This window comes from Borostomias antarcticus (assembly GCF_949987555.1).
Source record: "Borostomias antarcticus genome assembly, chromosome: 25".
Classification (NCBI taxonomy): Eukaryota; Metazoa; Chordata; class Actinopteri; order Stomiiformes; family Stomiidae; genus Borostomias; species Borostomias antarcticus.
The window spans coordinates 2,303,896-2,317,828 of NC_140258.1; the positions used below are offsets into that span (position 1 = coordinate 2,303,896).

A 13,933-nucleotide genomic window follows, 5' to 3' on the forward strand; every position below is an offset into this window, starting at 1 on the left:
GTCAAATCCCACACCCCCTTCCAGAGGGCTACACATACGGGTAGGAGGTCACTGGGGTCAAATCCCACACCCCCTTCCAGAGGGCTACACATACGGGTAGGAAGTCACTGGGGTCAAATCCCACACCCCCTTCCAGAGGGCTACACATACGGGTAGGAAGTCACTGGGGTCAAATCCCACACCCCCTTCCAGAGGGCTACACATACGGGTAGGAAGTCACTGGGGTCAAATCCCACACCCCCTTCCAGAGGGCTACACATACGGTAGACACTAAGTCGTTCTCTGTTTGTTATGTTATGTTATTTTTATTTATAATGCGCCCCCCAACCAACTGTTACATCAGCCCGGGGCGCAGCCCGGGTACAAAAAGAGACAAACAAAAACAAAGGACTGCAGAGACACAAAATGAAACTACATTTAAGACACAAGACAAGGACATAAATTATAGATCGTCTGCGACAAAGAGGTGAGTTTTAAGCTGTGCTCTAAAAGAGTCCAGGGTGGTGGCGGACTTGATGTTCAGAGGAAGCTCTGTTTGTCCCTGTCCCCAGTGAGCAGGTACATCAACTAAGTGGTTCTCTGTTTGTCCCTGTCCCCAGTGAGCAGGTACATTAACGCGTTTGCGTTCACCCAGCTGTGTGGGGTTCTCTGCGCCCCCTGGAACGGCCTCATCATGGACAGACTGAAGGGCAAGCCCCGCCTCCCAGGTAGGCACACACACACACACACACACACACACACACACACACACACACACACACACACACACAGAGAAACACATTACAATCATTTAGCTGACGCTTGTGTAGCAGACTGTGTCTCTGGGTGTTTCTCTCAAAGCTTATCTCGTGTGTGTGTGTGTGTGTGTGCAGGCGAGAGCGAGCGGGAGGCGGACCTGCGTGCGTCGGTGCTGTCTCTGTTCCTGACGGCGCTGCAGTGCGTCCTGTTCTCCGTGTGCGCCTCCACCCCCGTGCTTCCCCTCCAGTACCTCACCTTCGTCCTGCAGGTCCTCAACCGCTCCTTCCTCTACGGGGGCAACGCCGCCTTCATCAGCATCGCGTGAGTCCCACACACACACACACACACACATCATCTCACACACACACACACACACACACACAAACATCATCTCACACACACACACAGAAACATCATCTCACACACACACACACACACACACACACACACAAACATCATCTCAGACACACACACACACACACACAGAAACATCATCTCAGACACACACAAACACACACACACAGAAACATCATCTCAGACACACACACACACACAGAAACATCATCTCACACACACACACACACACACGCACACACACACACACACACACACACACACACACACACACACACACACACACACACATATAATCTCAGATATACACATATAATCTCAAGACACACTGAATTTTTTTTTCACAGGAAACAGACAGCCTAATTCTCAAATGTATACACTAGTTTTAATCATGATCTGGAAATACTACTGATGAATCTCGTTGTCTTTTATTATTGTCCTTATTTCAGCTCTGCGTTGTCTTTTTTGTTTCCAATAAAAGACGGCCCCAATCTCACACAATACCACACAGTCCATTGTGAATCTCTCCAACACGGGACTTGAGCCTCAGCAAAAGCAGTTTATTCCAGAAGGTTTTACATACAAAAGACGATGGCATGCCTAATGTACAGTTGACCTCTCTGTATGCTGTCTGAACCCAAATCAAAGCATTGGTCTCGTTGCAACGTTCTTATGTGGTTTGAGTGTTCCCCCTCCCTCGTCTCTTCTCCGATAAGACCGTCTCTCTGGTCTCTTCTGTGGCCTTGTTTTGTCACGTTAACCTACGCTGCCTCGGCGCCCAGGCCTTTATCTCTAACCACAACAATGGTGTTTGGCACAGAGTTTACCAGCCATGGAATGTCTTTATCTCATAAGTCTATGGAAGAGGGACACTTCTTACCGAAAACTCAAGCCGACAGCCCTACTCAGAGGTCAATCATCATAATAAGGAAATAGCTAACAGGATCATATTAAAAGGCATTTCTCTGAAAATCAACAATATTCAACAATCCCTCCTAAGATTATACGTGAACACGCAGAATCATAATGATCAAGAGAAATGTTGACATCCAAAACCTAAACCTGAACAGCCATTATGCAGAAAGAAAAAGAATAACTGAACAGAAAAGCGTGCTTAAGATAAACAGATGAACAGTTACATAATATCCCAATCATTGCTTCCCCCAGCAAGATTACAATTTCAAAGGAAAACAAAATAACTAACAAAATAACTATCTATTAGGTTACTTCATGTATGAACCTAACATCCATACAGGTACACCCTATATAAAATAGCTTCACGTGTCCCTTAGACCATTCCTACAGAAAACCTGCGGGCACTGGATCTCATCTCCAGTCTACTGACGTACGAATGTGACCTCCCTCCGGAAAACATGCCCTGCTAAGGATACAGCAAGATCTGTAAACGCGTGTCGCTAGCTGCAGTAAGAAAGATATGAGCGGATTGCCCTGCAACCAACCAAACAGATCTGTGAAATGAGACACCTCGCCTATGTGTAGCGAATTAGTCATGGCTCTGATCTGTTCAATCTGATTCTGCAACAGGAGTTGATTATCCGCAATGGTGAAACAGCATGTCCGCCTTAATTTCTTACACTTCCTTCCGCATGCTAGACATCTCCTCATTAATCAAACCCTAAGCATCAGTTGTTCTGTTGGACAACGTCCCAAATGCCACTGCAAGTTTCTCAATGTCCGTCACTAATAATTCGACCCCCATGCTATGCGCGAAAAAGAAAAGCAAACTATCTTTCTAGACCCCATGTGAGTGAGTATGCCGTCCACAACCCCCGCCCTAGTCTCTCTCCTAGTACGGTGGATTTCAGAATGTTGAATCGGTCTTTCTCCCACTATCCCTTTAACCTCCTACCGCTGAGTCCTGCAATCCTGATGGGTAACCACCCCTGGCAAGGTAACCCCAAACAAACAGGAACCTGTCCAGTTCCTTGGTAGGACCGTCTAGGCCGTTTCCCCCAAACCCAGTACACCCCCCTAGGGTGCAAGTTCCATCTACCACATTTCGGAGCAGTACAAAGCCTAGTATGCAGACACTGGCTGTGCCCCACATTCCCTGCTCCTCTCTCTCTCTGTAGACAAAACAACCCTGGGTTTTCTGCGGAAGAGAAACTGGTGAACTGATCTGAGCCCACTTTTGCGGTCCTAACCCCACGTTCTCTGTAGGTCCCTCCAGAGTGGAATCTAACCATCAATCTGAACAATCCCTCTTTCTAATTCAGCGTCTGCTACTTCCCTGGAACAGTTGATGTATCGTAGCATTAAAGTAGAGTTAAAGGGGTGTGCCATTTGAGGCACTCCGCTCGCTTGGGAGTCTGGGATCTGCATACACACAAAACATGGTGACACATTCTTCACTGACGTAGCTACCTCATAAGCCCAATTTCAAAGCAAGGTTTTCCACTGCTGACGGTGTTGGTCTAACCATGGAAAACCACAGGATGATAAGACACAAACCCTTCATGATAGCAACTTGAAACCTAGTCTGTTAGTTCGAAATCGAAGTGTCTTCTCCCCGAGAGATGATCTTTAATTGCTGTGTGTATCTCTGCTGTGAAAGGAAAATTACTCCAGATCCGAGTGTCCCCGACCCAGAAATAAATGACCTTTTTAACAAAATACACGTCCCAATACCCCTGTCTCCGTTTTAATGAGTATATCTCAAGTGCAACCTGGAGTTTTTATTCACAGTATGACAATAACCTACACCCTCCACGTCCTGTCCCTGACCAGCAAGCTGTGAATGGAAGATGTGGTTATTGTGTGGTGTGAAAGTTCAAATGTCCCGTCTTGGTCTGTTGACGTCTCCACCCGGAGTAGTGTAGTCCTCCCTGCTGAACTCCAGCACACGTTGATCACCCGTGTCCCAAGTCAACCCGGAAGTCCTTCTCTCCAACTCCACCTGTTAGCACAGAAAAACACAAGAAAACTGCGACAGTATCATGCATTCCACGACTCTGATTGTGATAGCATATCTCTCACTCTCTCTCTCACTCAGACCAGACCTAGAGGTTATGGTTTCACAAAATCCTTATTGTTTCATTATCCTATTTCTAGAAGAGCCCCCCCCCCCCCTACTCCAGACTGTGACCTTCCGGGAAGGTCAGTTTTAAGCCTGCCTGCTGTCTTAACACCCATTCTCCTGTCCCTTTAGCAGCGCTACAGTCATCCGAGCAGTGGGCACAGGTATAGAGCATTACGTCGTAATTCTCTAAATTGTCGTCTTCATCCCGAGTCGACCCCCACCGCTAGACGGATGGTTCTTTAGCTCAAGGACTCTGCTCGAACAACAGCTGCCACAACTGTCCCTAGTTTTGGGGTGCTAAGCCTGGACGCTATTCTACCCGATGTTTTTAAGTCTGGAGTGGTTGGCTCTTCAATTTATCCAATTCAACGAGGGTGTGTTTACTTTGAGGTGTACTCAGTCTAATCTGTGTCTGGTGGCCGCTACCACCTTGCATTGACTAGCTTGGCTCCAGTTGGGTTTCCCTACTACCTTAACTGCTGTGTGGGTGATGAGCCAGATCTGATAAGGCTCCTCCCACTTTGCATCTAATTTCTCTTCTTTGAAAACTCCTTTATCATTACGTACCGGCCTGGGATTAGAGCCTGTCTCCCCTCGGAGATCTCGCTCCATGCTGCCAGCACCTGTTTGTGGGCCCTGGCCACAGCCATGCTCAATTACTCACAGTAACCACTCAACACCTCACTAGTGAGATGAACATCTGCCTGCCACAGATGACCTCGAAAGGGCTAAGGCCCATCTCCTGATTGTGTGTTGCTCGAATGGAGCAAAGCACGAGACTCAAAGCGTCGGGCCAAATCACGCCCTCCTGATGACTTTGTGAGTCTCCCCTTGATGACACGGTTCATTCTTTCAGTCTGAGTCCACTACTCTGAGGATGATAAGAACAGTGAAGTGAATCTGTGTTGCCAGATAAGGGAGCAGCCGTTGTGGTGCAACCAATTTCTGACCTTGTCGCCACACTCGTCTGAGTCCATTTCTGCCCCATTCTCCATCCATGTACACACCTCCCCCCTCTCAGTCTCTACCTGTATCACCTTGTGGTCAGTGACAGTATCAATCTGATACGGGGGTGCAGGTTGGGCTGAGGACAAATGCGCTTGTATGGTTTCTCTGTCACGAGCTGCCTGTTCTGCTGCTTGGTCAACCAGAGTGTTACCTCGACTCAAACTCCATGAGAGTGTCCTTTGACCTTAATCACTGTCACCTGATGGCCTCCATGAGCTCCCTAACCAACTCTCCATTCTTAATGGGCGTCCCTAAATGCTGACAGGAAACCTCTCTGTTTTCCAAAGTTCTCCAAAGTCATGCCATGTGCCTACCGACTGACTACATGGATGTTTGCAGTCTTGCCCTTTAAGTGGAAAGTGATGGGAGACATTTCGCGTAGGTGATTACGCAACACCTGATGCTAGGTGTCTGGGAAGCTGTGTAAACCCAATTGGCGTTCAAGTGAACTGATATTGATCTTCATCAATATTAAAAGCTGTCCCTGGTTGCACCTCTTCTGCAAGAGGGACGCTAAGCCTTGTGTCATGTTGATGACTGAAACCCATTGGTGTTCAGGTTTCAAGGCACTGAAAATGGTGGACCGGTCTCCACCAGGGGCTCTATCTTATCCCCATACTCATTGGCCACTCTGTAGTTCACACAGAGGCGCCATTCACCTGAAGGTTTCAACACAGGCCACACTGGGCTTTTGGAGGCCCTGTAAGTTTCTTCAGAAACCTTCTATCACTTCTGTCTTTTGCCCAGATTGGCAACTCTGCCAAGTCAGGTTTGTTTAACCAACTCCGACTCCATTTAACTTTCCCTTGTGGGAACTGAGGGGATGAATCTATTTGTTAACACCTCAAGGCCCAGTAGGGGTTATCCTACCGGTCCCACACACACAGAGGTCGTGAGAGACACAGATCCCAATTCCCGCAGGAATGGCCTGGTTTTTCTCACCCAAAAATAGGCTCCCCCCCCCATCACCAATGCATGCATGCCTTGCTCTCTCACCATGGTGTCGGTTCCCTCCAGACAGCGATGAGGAGTGACGGTGGCCACCCCCCCCCCCTCGCATCGAGGAGAAACTCTACATGTTTTGGCTTCCATTCAAGGTGGTTGTTACACCCAGGCCTCCTGGCTTTTGTAACAGAGCGGCCTCGGACGCGGAGCGGCATCAGCTTCTGAATAATGGGGGAGCCGTGTGAGGGTGAAAGCTGTTCTCTGAGCTTCTGCTCCCACAAAGATGACAGCGTTCTTGTCATCCCTAGCTCTGAATGGGATCTGTGGAGCTCTGGCTTTCTCCTCTACTCTCTTGATCTTGGTGGTGATTGCTTTAGTTAGTGTTACCGACCACCGGGTGACTGGCCTGAGCCATGTTCACATCAACTACATCGCATGGATATTTTACACTAGCCGACCAGCATTCTAGATTGTCATCTGCACTGACAGTAACACAGTAGGGGGCGCCAGTTCGAAACAGCTGGTGGGAGTGTTACATCTACAGTACGATACCTCCTCTCTCTCCTGAGCTTGTGAGGAGGGGGCGGAAAACTTGGGCTCCTCCTTTAACCTCTCGTCATTTCTGTCCTCATCTGACGGCATTGTCAGCCCCGCCCCCTGCAGTGGGACGAGCTCACTTTGGTAAGATGAGACAGACCTCCGACCGCCATTGACGGTGTTCTATGTCCTCCTCCGACTCCCCTCCCTAAGCCTACTCTGCTCTCGCTGATAGTCAAGCGACTGGCTGACTGTAGTTTGGCTCTGTGGCTGTGTAAGGGAGGGCTGAGTCGGGAGCGAGAAAGAACGGCTCCAGCACTCCGCTGGAGCAGATAAGGTCTTGGTTCACACAGTATGATTTTATCACAGTGACCTAACCAAACTGCTTCCCTAGACTGTGCATATATACATGTACATCTAGAATCCATGTGCGACAATACACATACATCACAAACCCATCCAAAACCCCGGTCTTTCACGGGGGCCTTCTCAATCCTTAGAAGTGAAATACCCTCCACCGATCTCTCGCGTGGGCGGGCAACCCCAGGGTGATAACCCTGCTGGTCTTCCTTAAGAAAATCTTAAGGGCCTCATACACCTGTACACAGTATTTCATGCGATAGGCACCCCAGGATGTCCAATATCCTGCTGGTCTACTTTAAGGCAATTCCCTGTCTACCACAGGCTGTCCTTAAAGGTTACATATAGAGAAGTGGTCTACTTCACATAACAAAACAATGCACGCACCTTGGCAGATACCTTGGCATTACAAACATAAGACATGTAGCTACATATAGACATATATTTACATCCAGCACTGGTTTTGTTTTACGTGTTGAGAGACTATGTGTGGTATAGTTGAGATTTACTGATTTGTTCTTTATGATCGGGATATCGAACCCACTCACCCAGTTGGGTCTGATTGTCTGTCCGGGGTCGTTCAGGTCACAGCATGACTGCCAGGCGTCTCCCGTGGCTGCAGCTGTCTGCTTTGGCTGACGACCAGTCTTGGACTTTCTCAGGGTTCGATGTCCGATCCGGGTCACGGCACCAATTGATGAATCTCGTTGTCTTTTATTATTGTCCTTATTTCAGCTCTGCGTTGTGTTTTTTGTTTCCAATAAAAGACGTCCCCAATCTCACACAATACCACACAGTCCATTGTGAATCTCTCCAACACGGGATTTGAGCCTCAGCAAAAGCGGTTTATTCCAGAAGGTTTTACATACAAAAGACGATGGCATGCCTAATGTACAGTTGACCTCTCTGTATGCTGTCTGAACCCAAATCAAAGCATTGGTCTCGTTGCAACGTTCTTATGTGGTTTGAGTGTTCCCCCTCCCTCGTCTCTTCTCCGATAAGACCGTCTCTCTGGTCTCTTCTGTGGCCTTGTTTGGTCAGGTTAACCTACGCTGCCTCGGCGCCCAGGCCTTTATCTCTAACCACAACAATGGTGTTTGGCCCAGAGTTTACCAGCCATGGAATGTCTTTATCTCATAAGTCTATGGAAGAGGGACACTTCTTACCGAAAACTCAAGCCGACAGCCATACTCAGAGGTCAATCATCATAATAAGGAAATAGCTAACAGGATCATATTAAAAGGCATTTCTCTGAAAATCAACAATATTCAACACTACATACTGTATACATGCTTTCCACTCACCAAGCCTATCAGAGATATGAGATTCATGCAGCATTGGACAGATGAAACAGTGTCTCTTAAGACTGAGTCCTTGGAAGCCAGTGGTCCAGATGTATTGTATCCCTCCTTGGTTATTAAAGCAATGTTCCGGGGACAGGAGTTCAAAAGTGATCTGATCAGATTTTGCGTATCGGATTGGATTAAATCAAACAAATGGGTGGTTCAAAAGCAAATAACAGGATTGGGAATCCGATCAGATCAGGTAATCGAATCCTAGCTTTCATCTGGATGAAATATTCAAAATGCGTAGTTCAAAACGCTAAAATAGAATTGGGATCATATTGATCAAAAATATGAGGTTGACCTTCATCCCAGTAGATGGGTGGATTTATGGTGCGTTCATTTATAACTGGGAGGTGGAAAATTGCGACTTGCTACTAGGAATTATTAAATAAAACACTGCATGAACTCGCACTTCCTAGTCGCAAATTCGGATGTTTCTCAGCCCCCAGTTGCTCGAATGCACTAGATATAACTAGGTAACTGTGATATAATGGTATATAGATATAACTAGATAACTGTGATATAATGGTATATAGATATAACTAGGTAACTGTGATATAATGGTATATAGATATAACTAGGTAACTGTGATATAATGGTATATAGATATAACTAGGTAACTGTGATATAATGGTATATAGATATAACTAGGTAACTGTGATATAATGGTATATAGATATAACTAGGTAACTGTGATATAATGGTATATAGCTCGAATGCACACAGGTCGGAGGTAGGTATTTTGCCACTTGCGACCACAAACGAACGCACCATAGAGTACAACTAGAAACGGTGCTATAAATTGTAAAAAGAAAGGCATAATGAAAATTATGCAATATATACAGAATAGAGTGTGGTGAGTGTATGTACTGTACAGTGTGTGTGCAGAGTGTGGTGTGATAGATGAGCGATGTCGTATTGTGTATATATACACAATGTGTGCAATGTGTGTGTCGTTGCACACATTTGGTATTGCTGTATTCATTAGGTCAAGTGCTGTATATATGTATCAGTCCAAACAGTGGCTGTTTCAATTTCCCCCATTGACAGTGAATGGGGCAAATTTTTCAAGTGTCAATATTTGCTAAATATGTATTTATATTTTTAATATTTTTATGTGTTGTAACTAAATATTGTTAATATGTCTTAATGTGCAATTTCAGCTCAGTGTAGAGAAATGCACCGATACTAATGGTGCGTTCAAGACAACTCCCAAGTTGGGAATCCCGACCCCCGACGTCATTGCATTCATGACAACACACATACATACCCTTACCTTGTCCTCTGCTTTGTGTGTGTGTGTGTGTGTGTGTGTGTGTGTGTGTGTGTGTGTACAGATTCCCGTCCTGTCACTTTGGGAAGCTGTATGGTCTGATCATGGCCCTGTCAGCGGTGGTGTCTCTCCTGCAGTACGCCTGCTTCTCCCTGGTCAAGGACGTGCTGGGAGGAGAGCCCCTCTATGTGAGCGCTGGGAGGAGAGCCCCTCTATGTGAGCGCTGGGAGGAGAGCCCCTCTATGTGAGCGCTGGGAGGAGAGCCCCTCTATGTGAGCGCTGAAGCTCTCATCTCAGCCACCTGCTGCACTGTAGCTCACCGCTGGACATGACTAGGAGATAGCATTACTCAGCACTATCATCACATCCACCTGCTGCACTGTAGCTCACCGCTGGACATGACTAGGAGATAGCATTACTCAAGTCCAGTTACCTCAAACCAGGTTCAGAAAGATCTTCAGTTTTAGAACTTTTGTCATTCCAGATAAGGGGTTACAAAATAATTTAATTTAGGAATTAAAAACATTTAATTCCTAAACTGTGTAAACCCCTCCTGGCTGTGGCGTCTGAACCCGGCGTTAGTAAAAACATGTCATATGTAAAGTTGTTAAGGTATTTCTCTCATGTTCTCATCATCTAATCCCCCACCCTCTCATCTCTCTCCTTTTATCTTTCACTTGACCCGCCACCCTCATTCTCTCCCCTCATTTCCTCTCTCTCTCTCTCTCTCTCTGTGTCTCTCTCTCTCTTTCTTTCTCTCTCTGTCTCTCTGTGTCTCTCTCTCTGTGTCTCTCTCTCTCTCTCTCTCTCTCTGTGTCTCTCTCAAGGGCGTAGGTTTGCGTATGGACGGTCGGGACATGTCCCTACCAACATTTTGGGAGGCCCAAATTGTCCCTACCAACTTTTAAGCAACCTTGTTCACATTATCTTTGGAGTGCACGTATATTAGATCATTTAGATTGCCTTCCCATAGTTTGGAAGGACAGAATTAGCCGTACCATTTTGAGTGAGTTAGTTTGCATTATGTTCGGAGTTACATTAGACCGTTAATCTACCCCTTTCCTCCACCGTGAATGTGCCATCCCAGTATTTTTTTTAAACTCATGTTTGATTGGCTCATTTGGCTGAGATAGATTGTTGCATTTTCGCTGGATCTGAAGACCAACAGCCTTACAGACAGACGCTGACAGCAAGCCATACTGTACAGTTGTGATTCTGACAGCCGTTTAGGTACAACCACCACAATGTCGCCTCCCCCTCCGAAGAGGATGAGGGATATCAGGAGCTTTTGCTCCGCAACTGTAAGTAACATTAGCGTTAGCTAGGTTAGCTCCCTCCTAAGCACTTATTGTATTGTTTTTATTGTATTGCACTGTACTTTAGATTGCTATTCTTGCACTTTGCCTTCAGCACTAGATTATGCTCTAGTCACTTGTTTTAGAAAGAAGATGCACTTGTGAGTTCTGGCAAGTAGTAGTACATTGGCTTTTCCTACATTAAATACAATTATTGTTAGTCGCTTTGTTTAAAGGCGTCTGCTAAATGACTGACTGTAATGTAGCTAGTTACTGGTAAACTAAGTAGCTAAAGTTTGGCATTAGCCACATGAAAACCAGCTAGGTTGGTGCTAGCTAACGTTACCTAAACTAACATCACTTGTCTTTCCATTGTGGGAAATTATCAACTAGTGATATAAGCTGGCTAGCTAGCGAACTGTTAAGATGGCTTCTATCATCCTGTAACATTAGGATTGCAGCAGCCATTACATTATCATACATTAGCTGCCCTTCAGAGATTTAATTGAATGGGACATCACGCGCTGACAACTAACGACTGTTAGTGTCGGCATACTAGCCGATGGGCTATTAGCTAGCTATAGCTTTGTCAAACTGTGCTAAACGTGATGCTAATTTCACTATATTAAATTCCCATTAACTTATGCTAAAAAACATCAGTGATATTAAAGTCGTAAGTTTTGATTAAAAAAATAAATACATTGTTTTAGCCTGACGGGTTCTTGTTACAATTATACGGGAAACTGAATACTCATAAGGTAACGTTATCTAGAGGTTAGCCAGCCCGTGAGAGCCGTTAACGTTACTTTTATGAGGACTCAGGTCTGTTTTTCTTTATACAAGCCCGTCCCTGTGTACAGTTATTAGCTAACGTATACTTGCTAACTGGAATCTCATAATTTTCCTCTCACTATATTGGCCGGAGGGTGTTTTAAATAAAGTAGTGTATGTTGAAGTACATGGGATTTATTTTTTCTAACTATGGTATCAAATTGGGTATCCAGGATTGTGTTGTTTCTAAATTAGTATTGCCTACTAAATGTCTGGTATTTTGTGACTCCCCTAATGGACAGATATATCAATTTATGAGTTGTATGTCAGTCTAAAAATCCCATGAAAATCTACATTTATATCAAATCATTTTTATATATGAAACGGCAGCAGTCGAGAGAGAGAGTGGAAGTACGCAGCAGCAACTGAGAGAGAAAGAGAGTGGAGGGATGCAGCAGCAAAAGTCGAGAGAGTGCAGCAGCAGCAGGCAGGATGTGATACACTAAATAGATTGTATTAGTATTATTCAATTTCATAAATATATGCATATTTAAGAGGTTTAACCTCTCGTCCCCAGCAAAAATTGTGTATGCAGCCTACACTGTTATATGGTCCCTACCAATGTTGAAACCAAACCTACGCCCTTGGTCTCTCTCTGTGTCTCTCTCTCTCTCTCTCTCTTTCTTTCTCTCTCTCTGTCTCTCTCTCTCTCTCTCTTTCTTTCTCTCTCTGTCTCTCTGTCTCTCTCTCTCTCTCTCTCTGTCTCTCTCTCTGTCTCTCTCTCTCTCTCTTTCTCTCTCTCTGTCTCTCTCTCTGTCTCTCTCTGTCTCTCTCTGTGTCTCTCTCTCTCTGTCTCTCTGTGTCTCTCTCTCTCTCTCTCTCTCTGTGCAGGTGAACATCGCCCTGACCCTGCTCTCCCTGACAGCCTTCATCCACCCCCTCTCCGTCTACCTGCACTGCCGTCGCCTGGCTGCCCAGAGGACCAAAGCACTCACCTCGTCCTAGACCACCAGACTAGACCCCACATGTCCTCTCAATGCACTGACTCCTCAACACAGGGACAACACATGATCCACATCTCCAGCCCCTACAACCTGCTGCTTCCTTCTTCATGTCCTCTCAATGCACTGTGCACATTGGCTTCGTATGCAGTTCACTTTGTTAAAGTCGCACAGAAATGAAAAAAGCATTCTGTCCCATTTTGGTTCACATAATTAGTCATAGTGTTCACCTATTCAACGATGTATACCAAAAAAAAATACAATATTCTACTTTTGTTGTAATCTTAAACGTAAACTTTCTGGAAAACGGTAGGTCACGTGCAATTATGACACCAGGTACCTTAGATTTTAGGCCAATAATCTCACGACATCCACCCTGTCAATCAAAACATCAACAACTCTGCAGCCTCAAGTGTTGAATATCCCGCCTGCTCGATAACGATCCAATGAAATTCATCTAAACGTATGTCCCGCCTTTGCAGCCCGTTTCAGGCGGAAATACGTCAAAGTACGGAAGCAAGATCTCCAACTTCCCTTTCAGTGTATCTTTAAAGGAGGTCCCTCTTGTTTTTGATGCCTTATTGGGTGAACTCAGATAGGGAGAGAGTTACGGGTGAGAGAGCAGCACCTAGATCCCCCGGTAAGTGAAGATGTGGGATTGCGCAGGGAGTGTTCTGAAGAACGCGCTCCGTCTCTCTCTGTCTTGCTCTTATTGCCATATTGTTCTCTCTGAACTATCCATGTACATTTACACTCTTGATGTTCCTAACAAAGTTCTCTATTCATAACCTCAACTGAAAAGGTTCAGCTATTTTAATGTACTTTAGTGTCTCGACCCTCGTATAATAAGCACCTACAACAACTGTCACACCGATGTGCTTTTGTCACAAGATAGCATCACATCGCATACGCTGTACATAACTGTTGCCTTCCTTATTCTTAAGGCCAGTCCAGTCCCTGTCATTGGTTCAGATTACTCACCAATGATGCGAAAGTGAGCGGTCAATGGAGCAGTGCAGGTCTGCCACCTACTGGCCTTATTGTGTATTACACCCTGCACCATGGTGGTGTCTGTGACGTCCCCCAGAGCAGCTTGCTAGAATGGAGCTCTATGCATTCAGGCACAACCCAGGTCTACACATGAATGGTAAAAAACGAACACATTTATGACAATAATATATCTAATGGGAATATATACAGTTTCTATTGAAACTATGAATGATGAAAGGGATTGCTTCACAGTTCTGTAATATTGTTACATAGTA

The 13,933-nt window shown here is 45.5% G+C and overlaps 1 protein-coding gene across 1 annotated transcript in view; it reads left to right on the forward strand.

Annotated features, from left to right (window-relative positions):
- Positions 1-12,672, forward strand: part of LOC311325899 (equilibrative nucleobase transporter 1-like) — a gene marked incomplete at both ends in the record, with an annotated part of 266,780 nt that extends 254,108 nt beyond the window's left edge. The window contains 4 exons of the mRNA XM_084458717.1: positions 600-707; positions 873-1,059; positions 9,666-9,789; positions 12,559-12,672. Of these exons, the coding sequence (XP_084314843.1) occupies positions 600-707; positions 873-1,059; positions 9,666-9,789; positions 12,559-12,672 (533 nt within the window). The remainder of the gene's footprint in view (positions 1-599; positions 708-872; positions 1,060-9,665; positions 9,790-12,558) is intronic.
- Between the last annotated feature and the right edge of the window lie 1,261 nt (positions 12,673-13,933).